This window comes from Drosophila serrata, unplaced genomic scaffold, assembly GCF_035046125.1.
Source record: "Drosophila serrata isolate PLE 108 unplaced genomic scaffold, ASM3504612v1 contig_249, whole genome shotgun sequence".
NCBI classification, from domain to species: domain Eukaryota; kingdom Metazoa; phylum Arthropoda; class Insecta; order Diptera; family Drosophilidae; genus Drosophila; species Drosophila serrata.
In genome coordinates this window covers 2213279-2228581 of record NW_028257147.1, presented here as the reverse complement: position 1 = coordinate 2228581, position 15303 = coordinate 2213279, and the positions used below count along the sequence as shown (strand labels likewise).

Below are 15303 nucleotides of genomic sequence, written 5' to 3'. Positions count from 1 at the left end.
CGACTCCCCAAGAATATTCCACAACTCATCATTTGCCGGGGCACAACTTTCAGAGCACGGAGCCCACCTCTGGCACGTGCTGCCGCATCCCGATTCTGGGCGGGACAAGGACCAGGACCAGGACCGGCAAAAGGAAAACGGAGCCAAACAGAAAAAAAGTGCAGCAGCAGCAGCCACAACAAGTGCAAAAAGCGAAATACTCGTAAAGAAGCATGAAAGAATGAGGCTCACAGAAGAAAGAACTATTTGGAGTCGGTATATCCGTTTAGGAAGCCAACAACTTCCCCTTACATAAGTAGCAACGAAGCAAAAGGATATGGGGGCGCGTATGTACATACATATATCCTTACACACAAGGAGTAAGAGGCAACTTGTTTCGAGGCAGTGAGGCACAGGCACGGCTTTTTGCCTTTCGCAATCCCAGCCTCTGGCCCAATCCCAGTCCCAATCCCAGTCCCAGTCCCAGTCGCACTTTCAAAGGGCTGTTTCCTGGAGGAGCTTTTCATAGACGTTAAGCCCGGGCTGCACTTGTCGTCCTCGTTGTTGCCCCCACTGATGCTCCGCGCGCGGCTAGAGTCGGGAAGTTTTCATAACAAATAAGAAGGACTCGATACTTTGAGTAGTCCAAAAGTTAAGACGCCGCTCAAAGGCTGCCAGCCAGATAAGAGATGCAAAGCTCTTGAGCGTTTGAAACTTAATAAAAAATCCTTCGCTGTGCTCCGGCTCCTGCTCCTGCTCCTGCTCCTTCCGTGACTCTCGAGTAGTTGGGAAGTTCAATGTCAGGCGGTCGCGGAGTGAAGAAGCCTTGGAACGAGCCGCATAATTTCTTAACACATCGCCAGAAAGGGCTCGGCACACAATAAATAATAAGGAGCCAATTCTTTCTTTTTTTTCATTTTCGGTTAAGAGGGATCCCTGAACGAGAAAACTTTGCTTTGCATAATTTTTTAAGCAAACTTTCGCAGCTAAGAAAGAAGCGAATCCTTTCTGGCCAGTGAGTGCAACGCAAAAAATTGTTCTTTTCATTATCTTCTGCCAAGATTTTTGATTAAAATATTCATGCATGGCATGACGGGAATTTCCTCTTCCCGGTCTCCTCATTCAAGGTGCATTCAGCCAGGGGCAAGTTTTTAATTTTAATTAATTCACATTTAAGGGGTAACTTTCACAAGGGCCATTGTGAGGCATAAAATATGGTTGGTTGACCAGAGAATCGGGGACATGTCCACGCATTCGGTTACATTTGATTTATGTTTGCGGCGAGACCCCTAGGACTATCTCGAAAAAGGGATCATGGGCACGTTCGTGGTACTCCTCCTCCTTGGCCAAGGAGAAGGGTCCCTCTAACATTTATATCATTGTCGAATCGCTGGTAGCTTGGCAGCATTCAAAGCATTTCGCACCACATATTCCTTTTGACACCCGCCTTAATATTTATGGTAGCCATGGATGCAGCCTCCTCCGACCACCATCAGTTTCTTCCCAGCCAGCTCCACTGCGTTTTGTTTCAAGCAATTTAACAGCTTTTGGGTAAAATAACAAGCCCGACAACCAGCAAGCACACATCACAACAAACAAGCGCCGCACATTCCCGGAACGGGAGCTGGAGCAGAACCCGGAACGGGCAGCAAAAAGTCAGGCCAAACAATGCGCCACCATCGCCAGGAGGAGTTTGCTCCTGCGGCGGGGAGATGCAGATGCCGGAGAAGGACGCAGGACCCGGGAATGGAGACACACCAAAGGGTAAAGCGGGTTGGGGGGGGGTCGGGGGAATCCTGCATATTTTTGCAACACAAAATAAACCGCAACAGCAGCAATTTGCGTCGGTTGTTAGTTTGGAGAGTTGCTTAAAATTTACATGGACAGCGCGCACACATGACTAGACAGCCGATCTATGGGGCAGGGAGAACACGTGTACGCCATGGAGACGTCGGGGTGCAGATGCGGATGCGGATGCGGATGCAGATGCATATGCATGTGGGCATGCTGCACCATAACTGAATAAAGTCCATTTTTAAACAATTACCTTCAGAAGTGCTTTTATGGCCAGCGGAAGTTGCTGACCACTCCAAAGTAGCCGCCACAATGAGGTAAAAAAAATTGGGGAAACAATTAAGTATCCTTAAGGATGCAACTTAAAGGTGCTCGGGAGACCTCTTAGCGACACGCCTGGAATATGCATTTCCCAAAAAAAGGACCTTGCAATCAATCAAATCCCAGACAGGCAAACATTCCATTGCATACATCGGTTGCAATCAGGAACAGGCTTTGGTTTATGGTTTTTTAGACAGATAAAAGCTCAGTGCACTTGGAAAATTATTTATTACTTATGAAACAGATATCTAAAAAAAAATAAAAAAATAAAGAACAAAAATATAAAAACTAATTGGAAAATTGTAAATTATATTATATCAAGTTAATTTATGCAGAACGTTCATGTATTATCAATGCTTCAAGGTATAAACAATTAAAATGTCCTTCAAAACAACACAGATTTAAGGGAACTACTTTAGGGAAACTTTCTGATTCGTAAATTTAAATATGTCAATAGTTATAATAAATTGTGTTAACTTAATCAATATAAATGTGTATCATAATTTCTATTCATTTACCTAAGTCTTTCGGATCCTACAAAGGATGATTTCATATCCAAAAAATGCCTTTTCTGTGATCCTTCTTTATCGTGTGAACTCTATTCTGAAACATCAAACATCTTCGTTCAACGACAAATGGTGACCCCCTTTAACCGCATCATAAGTTGTGCCATAAGTGGGCCACCGTGGCGTATACGTGATCCGCCTGGTGAAGCTCATGAACTATAATTGTGAGCAAAAGAAAGAAAGACCAACCATTATTTGTTGAGTGCTTTTCAAGGTTGCCGCCTCGCTCGAGGATCCCAGACAGCGCTTTCCACTTACGTATGAGCTGCACAAAAAGGCAGCACTCGAAAAACCCAAGAGTTGCACAAAATAACTGAAGTTGCAACAGAACGGGAGGAAAACATTAGGCATTAGCGGAGGCGTGGTGGAAGAACCCATTGTGTTGGGACCCCGAGGCAAGGCTACGCATGCGTATCGCCGCTGCCACGCCCATCGCACGTCACAACAGGACACTCACTCCTGGCCCTGGCCAACTTGAATTATGAAATGTGAAAATTGTGTTAAATAAGTAAACAGAGGATGCGTTTGTGCAACATTGCGAAGCACACACATATACACTCATATGGAATCACCGCAATCTTTGCCATTTTCCCATTTTCCACAGCTTCCTCCCCACATTTTGGTGGAAAATAGACACTCCCGAGTCACGTAGCCACGAACTGACTTTCATATTTCATGGCAACCCAGCCGCCCGCCCAGCCGAGCAGGGAGAGAGAAAAAAAAACCATTTAGGCAAACGGCGAACACCCACATCCCGGCTCCAGATCCTTTGGGTACTCCATCTCCAACCCCTTGGCCACCATGCAGCAGTTGCAATATTTGATCTAAAATATGTATGCCCGGGCGGAAATTGTTTTCGTGTTAAATGGCGGAAGCAGCGACGGCATTGTAATTAAAATTTGCTTAAAACTTAATGGCAAATATTTAATATACAATTGGAATTTCACCCTGGACGGCTGGTGAATTAAAAGAGCGCAGCTCCACTTCTCAGGAATGTGCCCAAGGTTGTGGACCAGCTGATGGATGCTGGATGGTAAATACACTAAAACAAAAAGTGGAAGAATTGAAATGAGAGCCATACAAAATTCTATATTCTGTAAAAACAAAAAAACACTTAAAACATGTGTATTCTGGGTATATTTAATCGGAATTTTTAAATGCAAAAATGTTGGTGCTCGTCCAAGTTTTTTAAATATGATAACTAAGCCAAAATTGCTGTAATTTCACTTCGGAAAGCATTTGTGTGCTAGTTTTTATAGGGTAAACAAATATGCATACATATTTTTTAAAAATTAAAAAATGTAAATTTTTTGTCAAATTTTCACAATTTTTTCTTTAATTTATTTTATTTAATTTTTTTTTTTATGGAAAAAATTTCGAAAAAATGTTTTTCGACCGAAAGTGGCTAGTTCGACTTAATTTATAGGGTCGGAAACTGTTTTTACATTACTTTGCAAGCTTTAGACTGAAATTATAATACCCTGGAAGGTTATAAACTGTAGCAAAAGTTTGCACCAAATTCAGTTTTGAAACTATCGTAAGGTTAGGAAATCAATATTAAATTGCAAGTAAATATCATTACTACAAAATTGCTGAGTCATATTACATTAAAATTAAGTAGTGGGGTTTATGGCAATACTTAATTGAAAAATAAATGTATATCTACCACATCTGCTTCAATACCTAGGTCTGACGCCATGTATATAATGTACATACATATGTACATATGTATATGCATCATATAATTGTCATTGTTTTGACTTACCGCAGTAGAGGACACGTCATTGCTCCACTCCTTCCTTTAGAGTGACTTCAATTATATTGTATTGCATTGCAGGTAATATTTTTTGGTCGAATCAATCAGCAATCACTATCACCAGAGCTATCACTATAGGTGTAAACACTAGGGCGGCCACGGACTGAATGAGGCCAGAGCGACGGCAGTCCCTCTATTTATAGTCGTCGAGCAAAGAGAACAGAGAAAGTGAGAGCAATAGAGAAAGAGCGGCGGTCGCCAAGCAAAGAGAACAGAGAAAGTGAGAGCAATAGAGAAAGAGCGAGGCAGAGAAAGTTAGAGAGAAAGAGTTAGCTCTAGAGATACACCAAGGCAGAGAGGGAGACAGAGAGGTAAAAATAGAGAGAGAGAGCTATTTCCTGCCATTATAATATTTAATTATTGTAAAGAGCGGAACATACTTTCACGATCGTTTCTATGACAGCTATATGATATAGACGTCCGATTTTAATAAAATTATTATCAAAATTATAAAATAATAAAAAATGGCTTTATTTTAAATAACAAAAATGTTGAAAACTAGAAAAGTTATGATTTGTTTTCTAACAATTTTCCGATCTGTTTCTGCAGCAGCTTTATGATATGGCCGTTCAAACCAGCCCAGCCAGCATACAAGTTTCATTCATATATTTAAAAAGGCTCCATAATCACCCTAATTATTTCATTTTTAATAATTATATTTAAGCAATACCTATTTATACTTGATTTAATTTTTAGATCAATCCATAAGTTATTTAGAGATACTTTTTCGAAGTGTACCAGTCGTAATTAAAGTTGAGGTGCTTTTTGCTTGGGTTGAACCCCCAATAAAGGAGCCACCGATTGCAGATAATTATATATTTCATTACCTTTGATCTGGGGAGAGAGTAGTGCAACTTTCAATGCATATCCTGGCACGTACACACACACACATTTGCCACCGCCTAAAAGTATGCCGTGAATGTTCCGGGCGACTCCAGTTGCATGCAAAAATATTCTCCCCAATGGCTTTTTTCACCTCCCTCAACCCTTGCTGCATTTACTCTTCGGTCTCCGGACTCCGGACTCCTGGACTCCGAACCTCGGAAAACCCGCTTTGCATGCGTATGTGCATGCCTCAAATAGTTGCCACACATTAAATTTCCGGACTGGCGTCCGTTCTTTAAATGCAGAAGGAAATGCAATAAACGCCAACCTAAAAGCCACGCCAAAAAATTACAAAAATTACAGCCAAGGCCCTGGGGCTCTCTCGGTTTGGGTAGGGTGAAAAATTCCAATGGCAAAGCAGAATGCCGAAAATGAAATGACGCTAAAAGTATCGCAATAAAAATGCATTAAAATGCCTCACCAGGGAGTAAATAATTTTGTATCTCCAAACGCAGACGTCGACGATTTGTAGTTATGTGCAGAGAGAAAAATATATAAAATAAATGTATTACAAATTATAGAAACAATTAGAAAATATTAGGAGTAACCCAGAAATAACAATGAGTTTTAAATCATTTTAAAAGGGTGTGTTTAAAAATAAATTGAATTCTCTAGCAAGGAAGGAAATATTTCTCTTAGTATGAGAATAATTATTTTTAAGCTTAAATAAAACAATTGAAAATGCTCTAAATATGTCAAAAATATTATATAACTCTTTTAATTTAATTTATTTAATAGCTCATACCTTAAAGTTCATTAGATTTAGCCTTAAAGTTAATCCTCGAGTACATAGCCTTCTTTCTCACTGTGCATTTATCGTATTCGATTATATTGAAATACACTCGATGCCTGAACAATTAGGCGCCGATTCGTAGGGTCTATAGTCTGTGTAGTCTGCGAATAATATTTTTATGGCCAGTGGCGCGCATAAATCCCGGACAGTCGGCGTTTAATTCAAAATGGACAGAGGAGGATGAACGTGCGACTCCAGCTTAGCAGCGCAACTCCCTGCAGGATAACGACGACTGGCTCCATAATTTATCGGTCCGCTTGATTTGAGTGCATAAATTCCCTGGCAAACGCCTTTGGAGCCCGAATCCTGTATCCACTCTTCTCACAAGCTGCTCAATGAGCCGAAGATGCAGAACATTTTGTAAGACGATGCGCTTTTAATGTGTTTATTGACTTTATCAGGAAAATGTAGGGTTTGGCCATAGGGTGGGGCCTTAGGTGGGGAGCTAAGGGATTAGGCCAATCAATCAAATACTATCGAGTTAATTAAAGCAGATGGTGCTCAAGGAGCCCGACGACTATTTGGGTCAACGGCTGGCACACTGCACATCGCATTGTGCATATTTATTGGTGGAAAAATTCAAATAAATCCGGAATATTTTCGAGTGGCAAGGAGAAGTGTACAGTGTGTTTGTCAATTATAAGTATAAATACATATGTGCATTGTGTTCGCCCTCCTCCCAGGACTGTAATTGCATATGGAACATGAAATTTCACTTAGATTCCCATGCAACTAATCTGATTCTCCGGAAGGTGTGTATAGCAAGAGTGTGTGTGCACAGTATATTTGATAGTTATTTTGTGAATTGTTCTCGAAGGACGCAGCAGTCCATTGAAAAGAGCTGTTCGACTCGGACAACTACTGTGCACAAAAAAATGTTATACTTCTACTCAATTGGAATATGTGCATTAAAAATGCAGCAAATCCTTAATTAAATTCCCCAACTCGGTGAGTGGCAAACACTCGCACAGACGGAACCATCCATCCGGCCACAGAAAGTTCAATTACAAATTACTTTAAATGCAAACAAAGGCAAGTGAATAAGCAAATAATATTAAGTGAATGATGAAAGATTATTCAAATATTGCCTGGTGGATTTTATATATACAAATGCATATATGTATGTACAAGAAGGAAGACAATGGCTCTTGGTATGTGCTGAGAGGAAAGTTATAAATTATATATGGATGATCGTCTTTAGAGTAGGTTGCCTTAAATATAAGTTTAAATCTAAACTTGAACTCAATAGAGATATTCAAGGTTGCTAGAAATATGAAGTAATATTTGGTAAAAAAAATATATGTACACCGTTCAAAAGCATTGCCTGTGTATTAGTTGTAAGTCCTTAAAAGCGGATCTTCTCAAGGTTTATAAATCTTTATAATATTTATAAATAAATATTAAATTAAAAATATAACTGTACACATATTATTTTGAAAATTAGGATCTTTTTGAATTCCAGCCTGATTAAAAAATATTTATGTGTATGAAGAAAAAATAGATCAAAAATATTCTTTATGAAATGTTGTTTACATTTATTTCTCCATTTTCAATCGGCGCTGCCACTTAATGCATACAAAGTAAACTTGGCTGCGCTTCACCCTTTAACCAAATTCAATATTGCGTGTTCACACTTCCTGCCATTTTATAAAATGGTTGCACGAAGTTCTCCACCTCTAGCACGAACTGCGGGGAATTAACTTTTATATTGAGCTTTCTGTTCCCACACATCTCAATTAATAACAGGAATAACACACTTAATTTTATGAATTTTTAAAATATAACATAAAAGTCTCTCCAAGTGACTTTGTTAGAACGCATCTGAAACTTTGTAACAAAAATTCCTAACAACAAGAACACAGCAACTTATAATTTTTTGTAAATTTGTTAATATTCGTCATTTTAAAGCCGATCGTTTGTATTTTTTCTAAAGCATTTTATACCTAACAAAATTTAACTAAGGCTGGTGCCACACTGATGGTGCTGAAAGAAGCTTCTGGTATATTTTTCGCCCTTTCCAGCACTGCCAGTCAATATTTTGCGGCAATGACATTTCCGTTTTAGTTCTGGATTCTGGAAAAAGGAAATTATCAGAAATTAGTTTAAGCATCTGATGTTCCGCTTGTTCAAACTCTACTCGCTCTACATGGATAACAAGGGTCATTCGACTTCGCAAAAGTCTTGCATATGCGAGAAGTTGCCACGCGCAACGCTCCATGTGCCGGTGAATCGCTTCAATGTCTGCGATCTATGTGGCCTGATCCGCCGTCCTCGAACGTACTCCAGCGACGAGGAGGAGAAATTGGATGTCGAACGGCAGAAAATATTGTTGCAACGCCGCCACGCCGAGGAGGCTGCCCACAATAACAAGGCGGCGCGCTTCAAAGTGACCGGTAAGGGCAAGAAACCGCCGGTCAAGTCCAATAATAAGCGTACCAAGAGCGACGAATGGTCGAGGACTGAAGGAGGCGGACTTGGAGAAGCCGGAGATGGCGAAGGCGATGGTCCTAAAGAGGCCAGTAAGATGGATCGCCACCAGGAGGAGCCGTCGGCACCACCACCATCGTCGCCATCGCCCGCTCCGTCGGGATCGCCATGCGAGGATATGTCCTTAAACTACACGCGCAGGCGCTTGATCTATGACGACCAGTTTGTGAAGAAATTTATTCCACTGAAGGGGCCCATAACGGATCCATCTGGAGGTGCCATATCCAAGAGAAGTGGCAGTATCTGGGGCGCACCAAGCCCCCACATCAGTCATCCACAGGGGCCACTTGCTAAGGATAAGCTGCAGGGCGGCGTTTCAAGCTCATCGAAGTTCAAGGGCAAGTACACCGAAAGTCAACTGGCCAGTCAGTTTCCTCCCTTCGACGAGTACGACGGTCCTTCTGAGGACGCCTTTGTTGTGGACGGTGCACGACGCATGCTCAACCGTCCCAACTCGCTGTACATGGAACCACGTCCGGATTTGCCCAACAATCGCATTGGGAGCCATGGCTCGATCTTTGGCGGTTTCTGGTTTGCACCACATGTAATGCCTTTAGTTGCGGCACCCAAGATCCCCGGACCGCCGTTTAACCTTTCCATCGAAAAATCTTCATTACCCGAGGAGCTGAAAGCCGACATCAAGGAGACCATTAAGAGCAGTGACACATCGTCTTCCCCAATTTATCATCTAACCAAATCTGAGGAGCACCCTGGAAGTTTCGAATGTGAGGAGATCCTTCAGAGCCTCGGTTTAATCGAGCTGGCCAATGAGGAGGACGGAGTCATTAATGAATTGCCAAACGAAGATGTACTTTCCGCCAATAAAACCATGTCTGATGAAGAGTATTCGGAAATAGTATCAAAGGAAAGGGGCATACCTAGTATAGAATCTATTATAATGGGTGGAAAAATGGTAAGCGAGGAGAAGTTATCTTCAATTGAAAAGAGTATTTTTGGAAAACATCACCCTAGGGAAAGATCCAAAGATCATACGACTTTAAAAGAAATAGAATTAGCCAAATTGCCGTATACTTGTCGAGCTTCTAGGCATGGAGTTGTATCTTCCAGCAAGCTCCCGGTACCCCTTGTAGCTAATCCCAAGGAGTTGCAGTTCATGAAGCAAATGATCAGGAAAGCTAGTCCTGTCCAAAACAAGCCCATTAAGGGCGGAGAGTATATTTTGGAAAACAAATGTTTACCTTCAAAATGTAACCAATGCCGACGTCCTGTTAGAAATAAGACAGCAAATAGTAATTATAGGAGAATATCAAGAGAGAGTGAGTTAGAGCTATCGAAACTAAAATCAGTCAGCAATCAGCGAATATGTCCAGTTCATTCAAATACAGCAAAAAGGTTTCTATGTACGCGCAGAATAATAAACAATAGATCAGAAAATTTGGAAATGAAAAAGGTTGCTGGCAGAATCCAAACCCAGAAGCCTCTGAAGTTATTAGTATTTACCAGGAAGGTTCAAATTTTTTACAAAGCTTACCACATGAGCGTAGATCTTCCCAAGCTTCAAGTGGTTTCCTATGTCAGGCAATTGTCGGGAATACTTTCAGAGAGTTATGTTCAGGATCAGTTTCAGGATTTAAATATCGGCGACTCTGAGTATTTTCCCCGAGATCACAATCATAAACTTGAGACTAGCAGGCCCGAAACTTTAATGCCCCCTGATTATTCTACCCTGGAAATTAAAAAGAGAACAAGAGCAGGCTGGCCATATATGAGACAACCAGGGGTGTATGTGCATCAAAAAAAGAGATTGGTTAAAAAAAAAGTATTTAAACGGGTTACTTCTGATCAAAAGTTCTCACAGTCTTACTTCTTGAAAGAAAAATCTTTTAGGCATACGAAAATAATCACAACTAAGGAGCCAAATTCATTAAAAGGTAATTATAATGTGATTGATGATTGAAATAATTGCCGGTCTTTTAAATTAACAAAAAGTAATTCCTTAGAAAACGAGTTGGAAATTCCAAGAAGCCCAGCTCTAATGCCCGAGACTAACCAGGCCTTAGAAAGTGAACGAAAGATGATCAAAGCAATAGTTACATTTTTTAGATCTACCAAGAAGCCATTGCAGAGAAAAAAGTTTAGGGGTTTATAGAAACTTTCACAATGGGACTGTCCCTTTTACCTGTTTACAGCCTCCTTAAAATCATTAAAAAAAATGTATTGATTGCATTAATTGTATACCACTTAGTGTATATACTTTTAGTTCGTCGATTTTTCACATTTCACTACAGATCAACTTCTGAGAGATGTCATCATCCTTGAATGCAAAAGCCGGAAATAAGCCGGAACCCAAGTTTGAAGTTCACTATCGACATCCGGCAGCTGTTTTTGTGGGCGGATTGGCTAGTTTAGCATATGTGATCCTCTGCTGGCTGTCTTACATTATTATTATTGTAAGTAGTCCAGAAAATATACTAATAAGTTAACTAATTACACTTCTCCCTGTCACTAGTTATCTATCTGCGCTGTTTTCATTGGAATATTTCTACCAAGACAGTCCTGGCACTTGCTAAGCTCCATGCTTAATCAGTACCACCTCGAACGGCATTTTAAAGACGAATTATAATATATTGTATATTTGTTTTTTTAATAAAACGTTCGAGCAAGAACTACAAAACGCTCAAATATCTCTCACATCAGATCAGAATTGCCTAGCTTTATTTTTATATAATAGTTAATTGCGTGTTACACTACTAATTTCTTTAAGTTGTTAGTTCACTTTAATTACATTTAGAGTAAATATTTATGCGCATAGTCACGGTATGCGCTCTCATCTACGTACTCGCTATGATTATTATCAATTGTAATCGCTTCCTGCACTCGCTGCCACTGTATACATTTACAAACGTATGAATACAAATACAAATAAAGAATAATAAATGTTGTTTGTTTAAAGGCTTGAGAACATACTGCGGCAACTCAACTGAAGACCAAACTGCAGCCTTTAAAAATAATCAAACAAATGCTATGGGTCAACGTAATATTGCATATAGGAATTATTGCGTGTTCGGACTATCGTCAAATACGTATTTTGAAGGGAGAACTGCAAGCGTTAAGCTCTATCCGAAGAGTGTCTTCAAACTAACAAATCGATAACTCGCTGGAAATCGCTCGACAAGCCTTCGCTGTACTTGGAATAATAGTTCGTGTGCTGCTGTTGCTGCTGCTGATGTACTTGATGTGTGATTCTTCTTCTATGTCTTCTTATCAATTAGCTAGAATTGGATCATTAAATATTAATATAGATTGTGGGGCTTCTCCGTTCATCCTAGTTGCCAGCAACGTTTTGCACTTCACTTGAACTGATTATCTCGTAATCTTTGCTAGAGCTCTCCGAGTCCGATCCGGAGGTGCGTGGTGTTCTGAAACAAAATGAAGTATTTGAGTTAATAACTAATTACTTCAAGACTGCGTTGAAAGTGTAACTGTGGCAGTATGTAAGACGTATATTGTTGCTGATAATTAAAGATTGTAATGAATGCAGGACTTACTCAGTTGATACTTAAACCTTTTAGTTCCCATATCCAATTTGTATCAAAAATAAGTTCACCATGAGCCATAATAATGAGTGTTTTTAAAACCAAACTACCGCTTAAATGAGAACCTTTACTGATCACGAAAGTAAAATGTATTTACAAATGACATGCTTCAAAAAATAAATATAAAAATTGTTATGACAATGCGCAAACCAAAAGAATTAATGCTGTTTAATTATACAATATTATTTATTAAGGAACAAAGTGTGTGTTGGTGTGTACAATTAAAAGCTAGAGTTAATTTATATATCTTGCTCTTCACAAGTTGTTTTTTTCTTTCAAGACAAAACAAAACGAAAAGCACGTAAGAAACGAAACAATTTATAAATACAAAAATTCGAGCAATAAAACGGGAATCCTTTTCAATTTAGAGAGAAAAATAAAGAGAGAGCGGACCCTTCTTACCCATCTTTGGAATCCTTGGGCTGCGACTCCTCCACATCCACATCCTCGTCCTCGTACTCATCAGCTCCAACTTTGCGACGCTTTCGGATCTCCATGTCAGTGTCGTGTTCCTTGATTAGCTCAATTTTCTCCGGCTCAAGCGTGGAGACCTCTGCATCTACATCCCCGTCGCCGTCAGCATCAGCATCTACAGCTGTATCCTCGGCATCACTGTCCTTGTCCTTTTTCTTGCCCTTTGACTTGCACTTCTTGTCAGTTTTGCATTTTCCTTCGCTGGTATAATTGCTCTAATTGGGGGAAACATCAAATTATCGGTTAAATTTACAATATTATAATAGGTAATAGTGAAAAGTCAAACCTCATAAAGCGGCCAGAAGGATTCGAAGAAGCCCACATCCTCTGTCAGATTGGGGAAGATCCAGAAGTGCAGCTTGCCACCGGTTAGTGCCCACACAATGGTGAACACAATCAGACGGAACACGGTCAACGCCAGGATGAAGACGAGGAAGCCTGCTGCCGCAATGGAGAGATAGTAGACACCCTTGCGCAGCAGTGGTGGCCATAGGGGAAACAGACAAATGCCAACGGCACCCAGGAGCAGGATGAAACCAAAGATCCAGTAGTGGAGAGGAATGGGATCATATATCCAAACATAGGCCTCGGAACCGTCCACGAATATCTGCTCTGGATGCATGTCCAGTCGGATCTTTCGCTTTTTCTTCTCCTTCTTTTCCTTTTCGTTGCCAGCAGCACCACCATCGCCCTGTGTATTCTCCGCCTCTGGATCGGTGTCCTTCTTGTCGTCCTTGCCCTTGTCCTTTTCCTTCTCCTTATCCTTTTCCGTACCCTTTTCCTTGTCAGCCTTCTTGCCCCGAATCTCTTCCAGCGTGACGGGCACCTTCTTGGCGCGATGGAAGAACTTGTGCTCCAGCATAATATCCAGGAACTCCACAGCCTGCTCCCGGGTGGTGAAAAGCGGGCTGCTGCCCTCAGCAAACTTGGACTTCATCAATGCATCGATGGCCTTGCTGGAGGTGAAGTACTCGACGATGTGGCTCAGGAACTTGGTCTTCTTCGTCTTAACGTTCTTCTTCAGCCACTTGGCCACATTCTTCTCATCCTTCGAAGGCTTGTCCACTTTCTGGGCGCCCGGTTCGGCGTACTCCTGTTTGGAATAAAAATAAAAGAATATTTAGTCACTTCTTAGTTTACCACAGCAATCAATCGCTATGGGAGAAGCTCAAGCTATAAGTGAATATAGGCCACGACACCAATTTCGTTTTCGTCACACTCAAGCCGTTCCGGGGGCTTTTGGGAAGCTATCGTGGGATTTTCCCACTTAAAAGATCACAGTACCGGGTCATCATCGAAGATCTCCTGCTCCTCTTCCTCGAAGTACTCCTCCTCGTTCATTTTCTGATAGAATAGGAAACTGCGAACTTGGTAAATAACAAAGCCACAATGCCTTCTTGGTGGCTATGACGTGTTGCACTCGCTCCGAGAGTCTAGAAAGTATTGAATCTTGACTCTGGTCAAACGAGTGGCGATCACCAACACGAACAGCACGAGCAAGCGCCAACCAACAACACACAACACATACACGGTCACACACACGTGGAGCGTACACGAGCGTATTGAAACTTTCCCCAACAACAATAACAACTACGGCAGCGGCGGCCACAGAGCAGCTGATAAGTGGGGCTGCCTGCACCTGACAAGTGTTGGTAATGAGAGAGAGAGCCCCCAGCTCAAAGAGAGAGCTTGAAGAGCGAATCGAGTCAAAGAGCGGGTTAAGCGAGATCTCCGTTACAAGCGCACAGCTGTTTACACTGTGTATCACAAAGTTAATTGGCTGGAAAGTAAGTAAATACGAGCAATTGCAGCGCAAAAGCCGCATTGCTCCTCGCAGCGGGACAAGTTAATTATAGACCTTTGCATGCGGGGGGCTGATTCCAGCAGAACAAAAAACCACGCACCCACACACACATAGTTGGTTGGCCTCTGAACTTGCCCCCCCACAAATGCGTAGAAAGATTTTAATATAGTATAAAATTCAACCGTGATCCCCTCTCTCATATCAGTGATCTACGCTTTTTTTTTTTTTGCCATTTCACGTTTTTTGCCGTTCCGTATCAAAACAAAAAACAAACACACTCTTGGTGTGCCAATTGGACCGTGGCACCACCCACTCACACAGCACCTGGCAGCAGCTGGACTAACTATTTGCTCGCGATTCACTTACATCCTTGCGACGACGGGTGCGCTTCTTTTCCGACATTCTCGTTTTCAAATGTAGTGAATTATTGCCTCCGAATTGGTTGTTTTTACAATTTTGATAATATTCTGCCACACACGCTAGTAGAGGTGGAGAAACATCGAAGTAATCGATGTTTTTCAAATATCGATGACAACGAATATCGGTGTTGCAAAATATACCATCTACGAGGAGGCACCAACTCTTTATTTCGAAATACAAATTTAATTTTCTTTAATGTCTATTTACTTCATTTTGAGCACAAAATTAAAAAATAAACAAATTTGAAAACAGCAAGTATAAACCAACATACCGAAACTTTCTGATAAAAAATACTGCAGCGGACATCGATATTTTTCATTCTCTGGCCAACGATAAATCGTGAATGGGCCATACAATTTTTTCTGCACTGTACAAAATTTTAGCTAATACATATTATGAAAAATGAT

At 41.0% G+C, this 15303-nt stretch overlaps 2 protein-coding genes across 3 annotated transcripts; one reads left to right on the top strand and one right to left on the bottom strand.

Moving 5' to 3' along the window:
* Positions 1–7241: 7241 nt before the first annotated feature.
* On the top strand, positions 7242–11276 carry LOC110187347 (uncharacterized). Its single transcript, XM_020956735.2, has 3 exons — positions 7242–10533; positions 10603–11052; positions 11112–11276. Exons 1-2 carry the CDS (start codon positions 8268–8270, stop codon positions 10749–10751), a joined length of 2415 nt encoding a protein of 804 aa, XP_020812394.2. The 5' UTR covers positions 7242–8267; the 3' UTR covers positions 10752–11052; positions 11112–11276.
* Positions 11228–15027, bottom strand: Trp1 (translocation protein 1). Of its 2 annotated transcripts, none has more exons than XM_020956734.2 (4): positions 14843–15027; positions 12959–13765; positions 12601–12887; positions 11228–12021 (listed from the first exon to the last, which is right to left on the bottom strand). In XM_020956734.2, the coding sequence occupies exons 1-4, from the start codon at positions 14876–14878 to the stop codon at positions 11928–11930; spliced, it is 1224 nt and encodes a 407-aa protein (XP_020812393.2). In that variant the 5' UTR covers positions 14879–15027; the 3' UTR covers positions 11228–11927. The 2 variants fall into 2 exon arrangements, with proteins under 2 accessions (XP_020812393.2, XP_020812392.2); XM_020956733.2 differs by lacking the exon at positions 14843–15027 and adding an exon at positions 13957–14798.
* Positions 15028–15303: the final 276 nt, after the last annotated feature.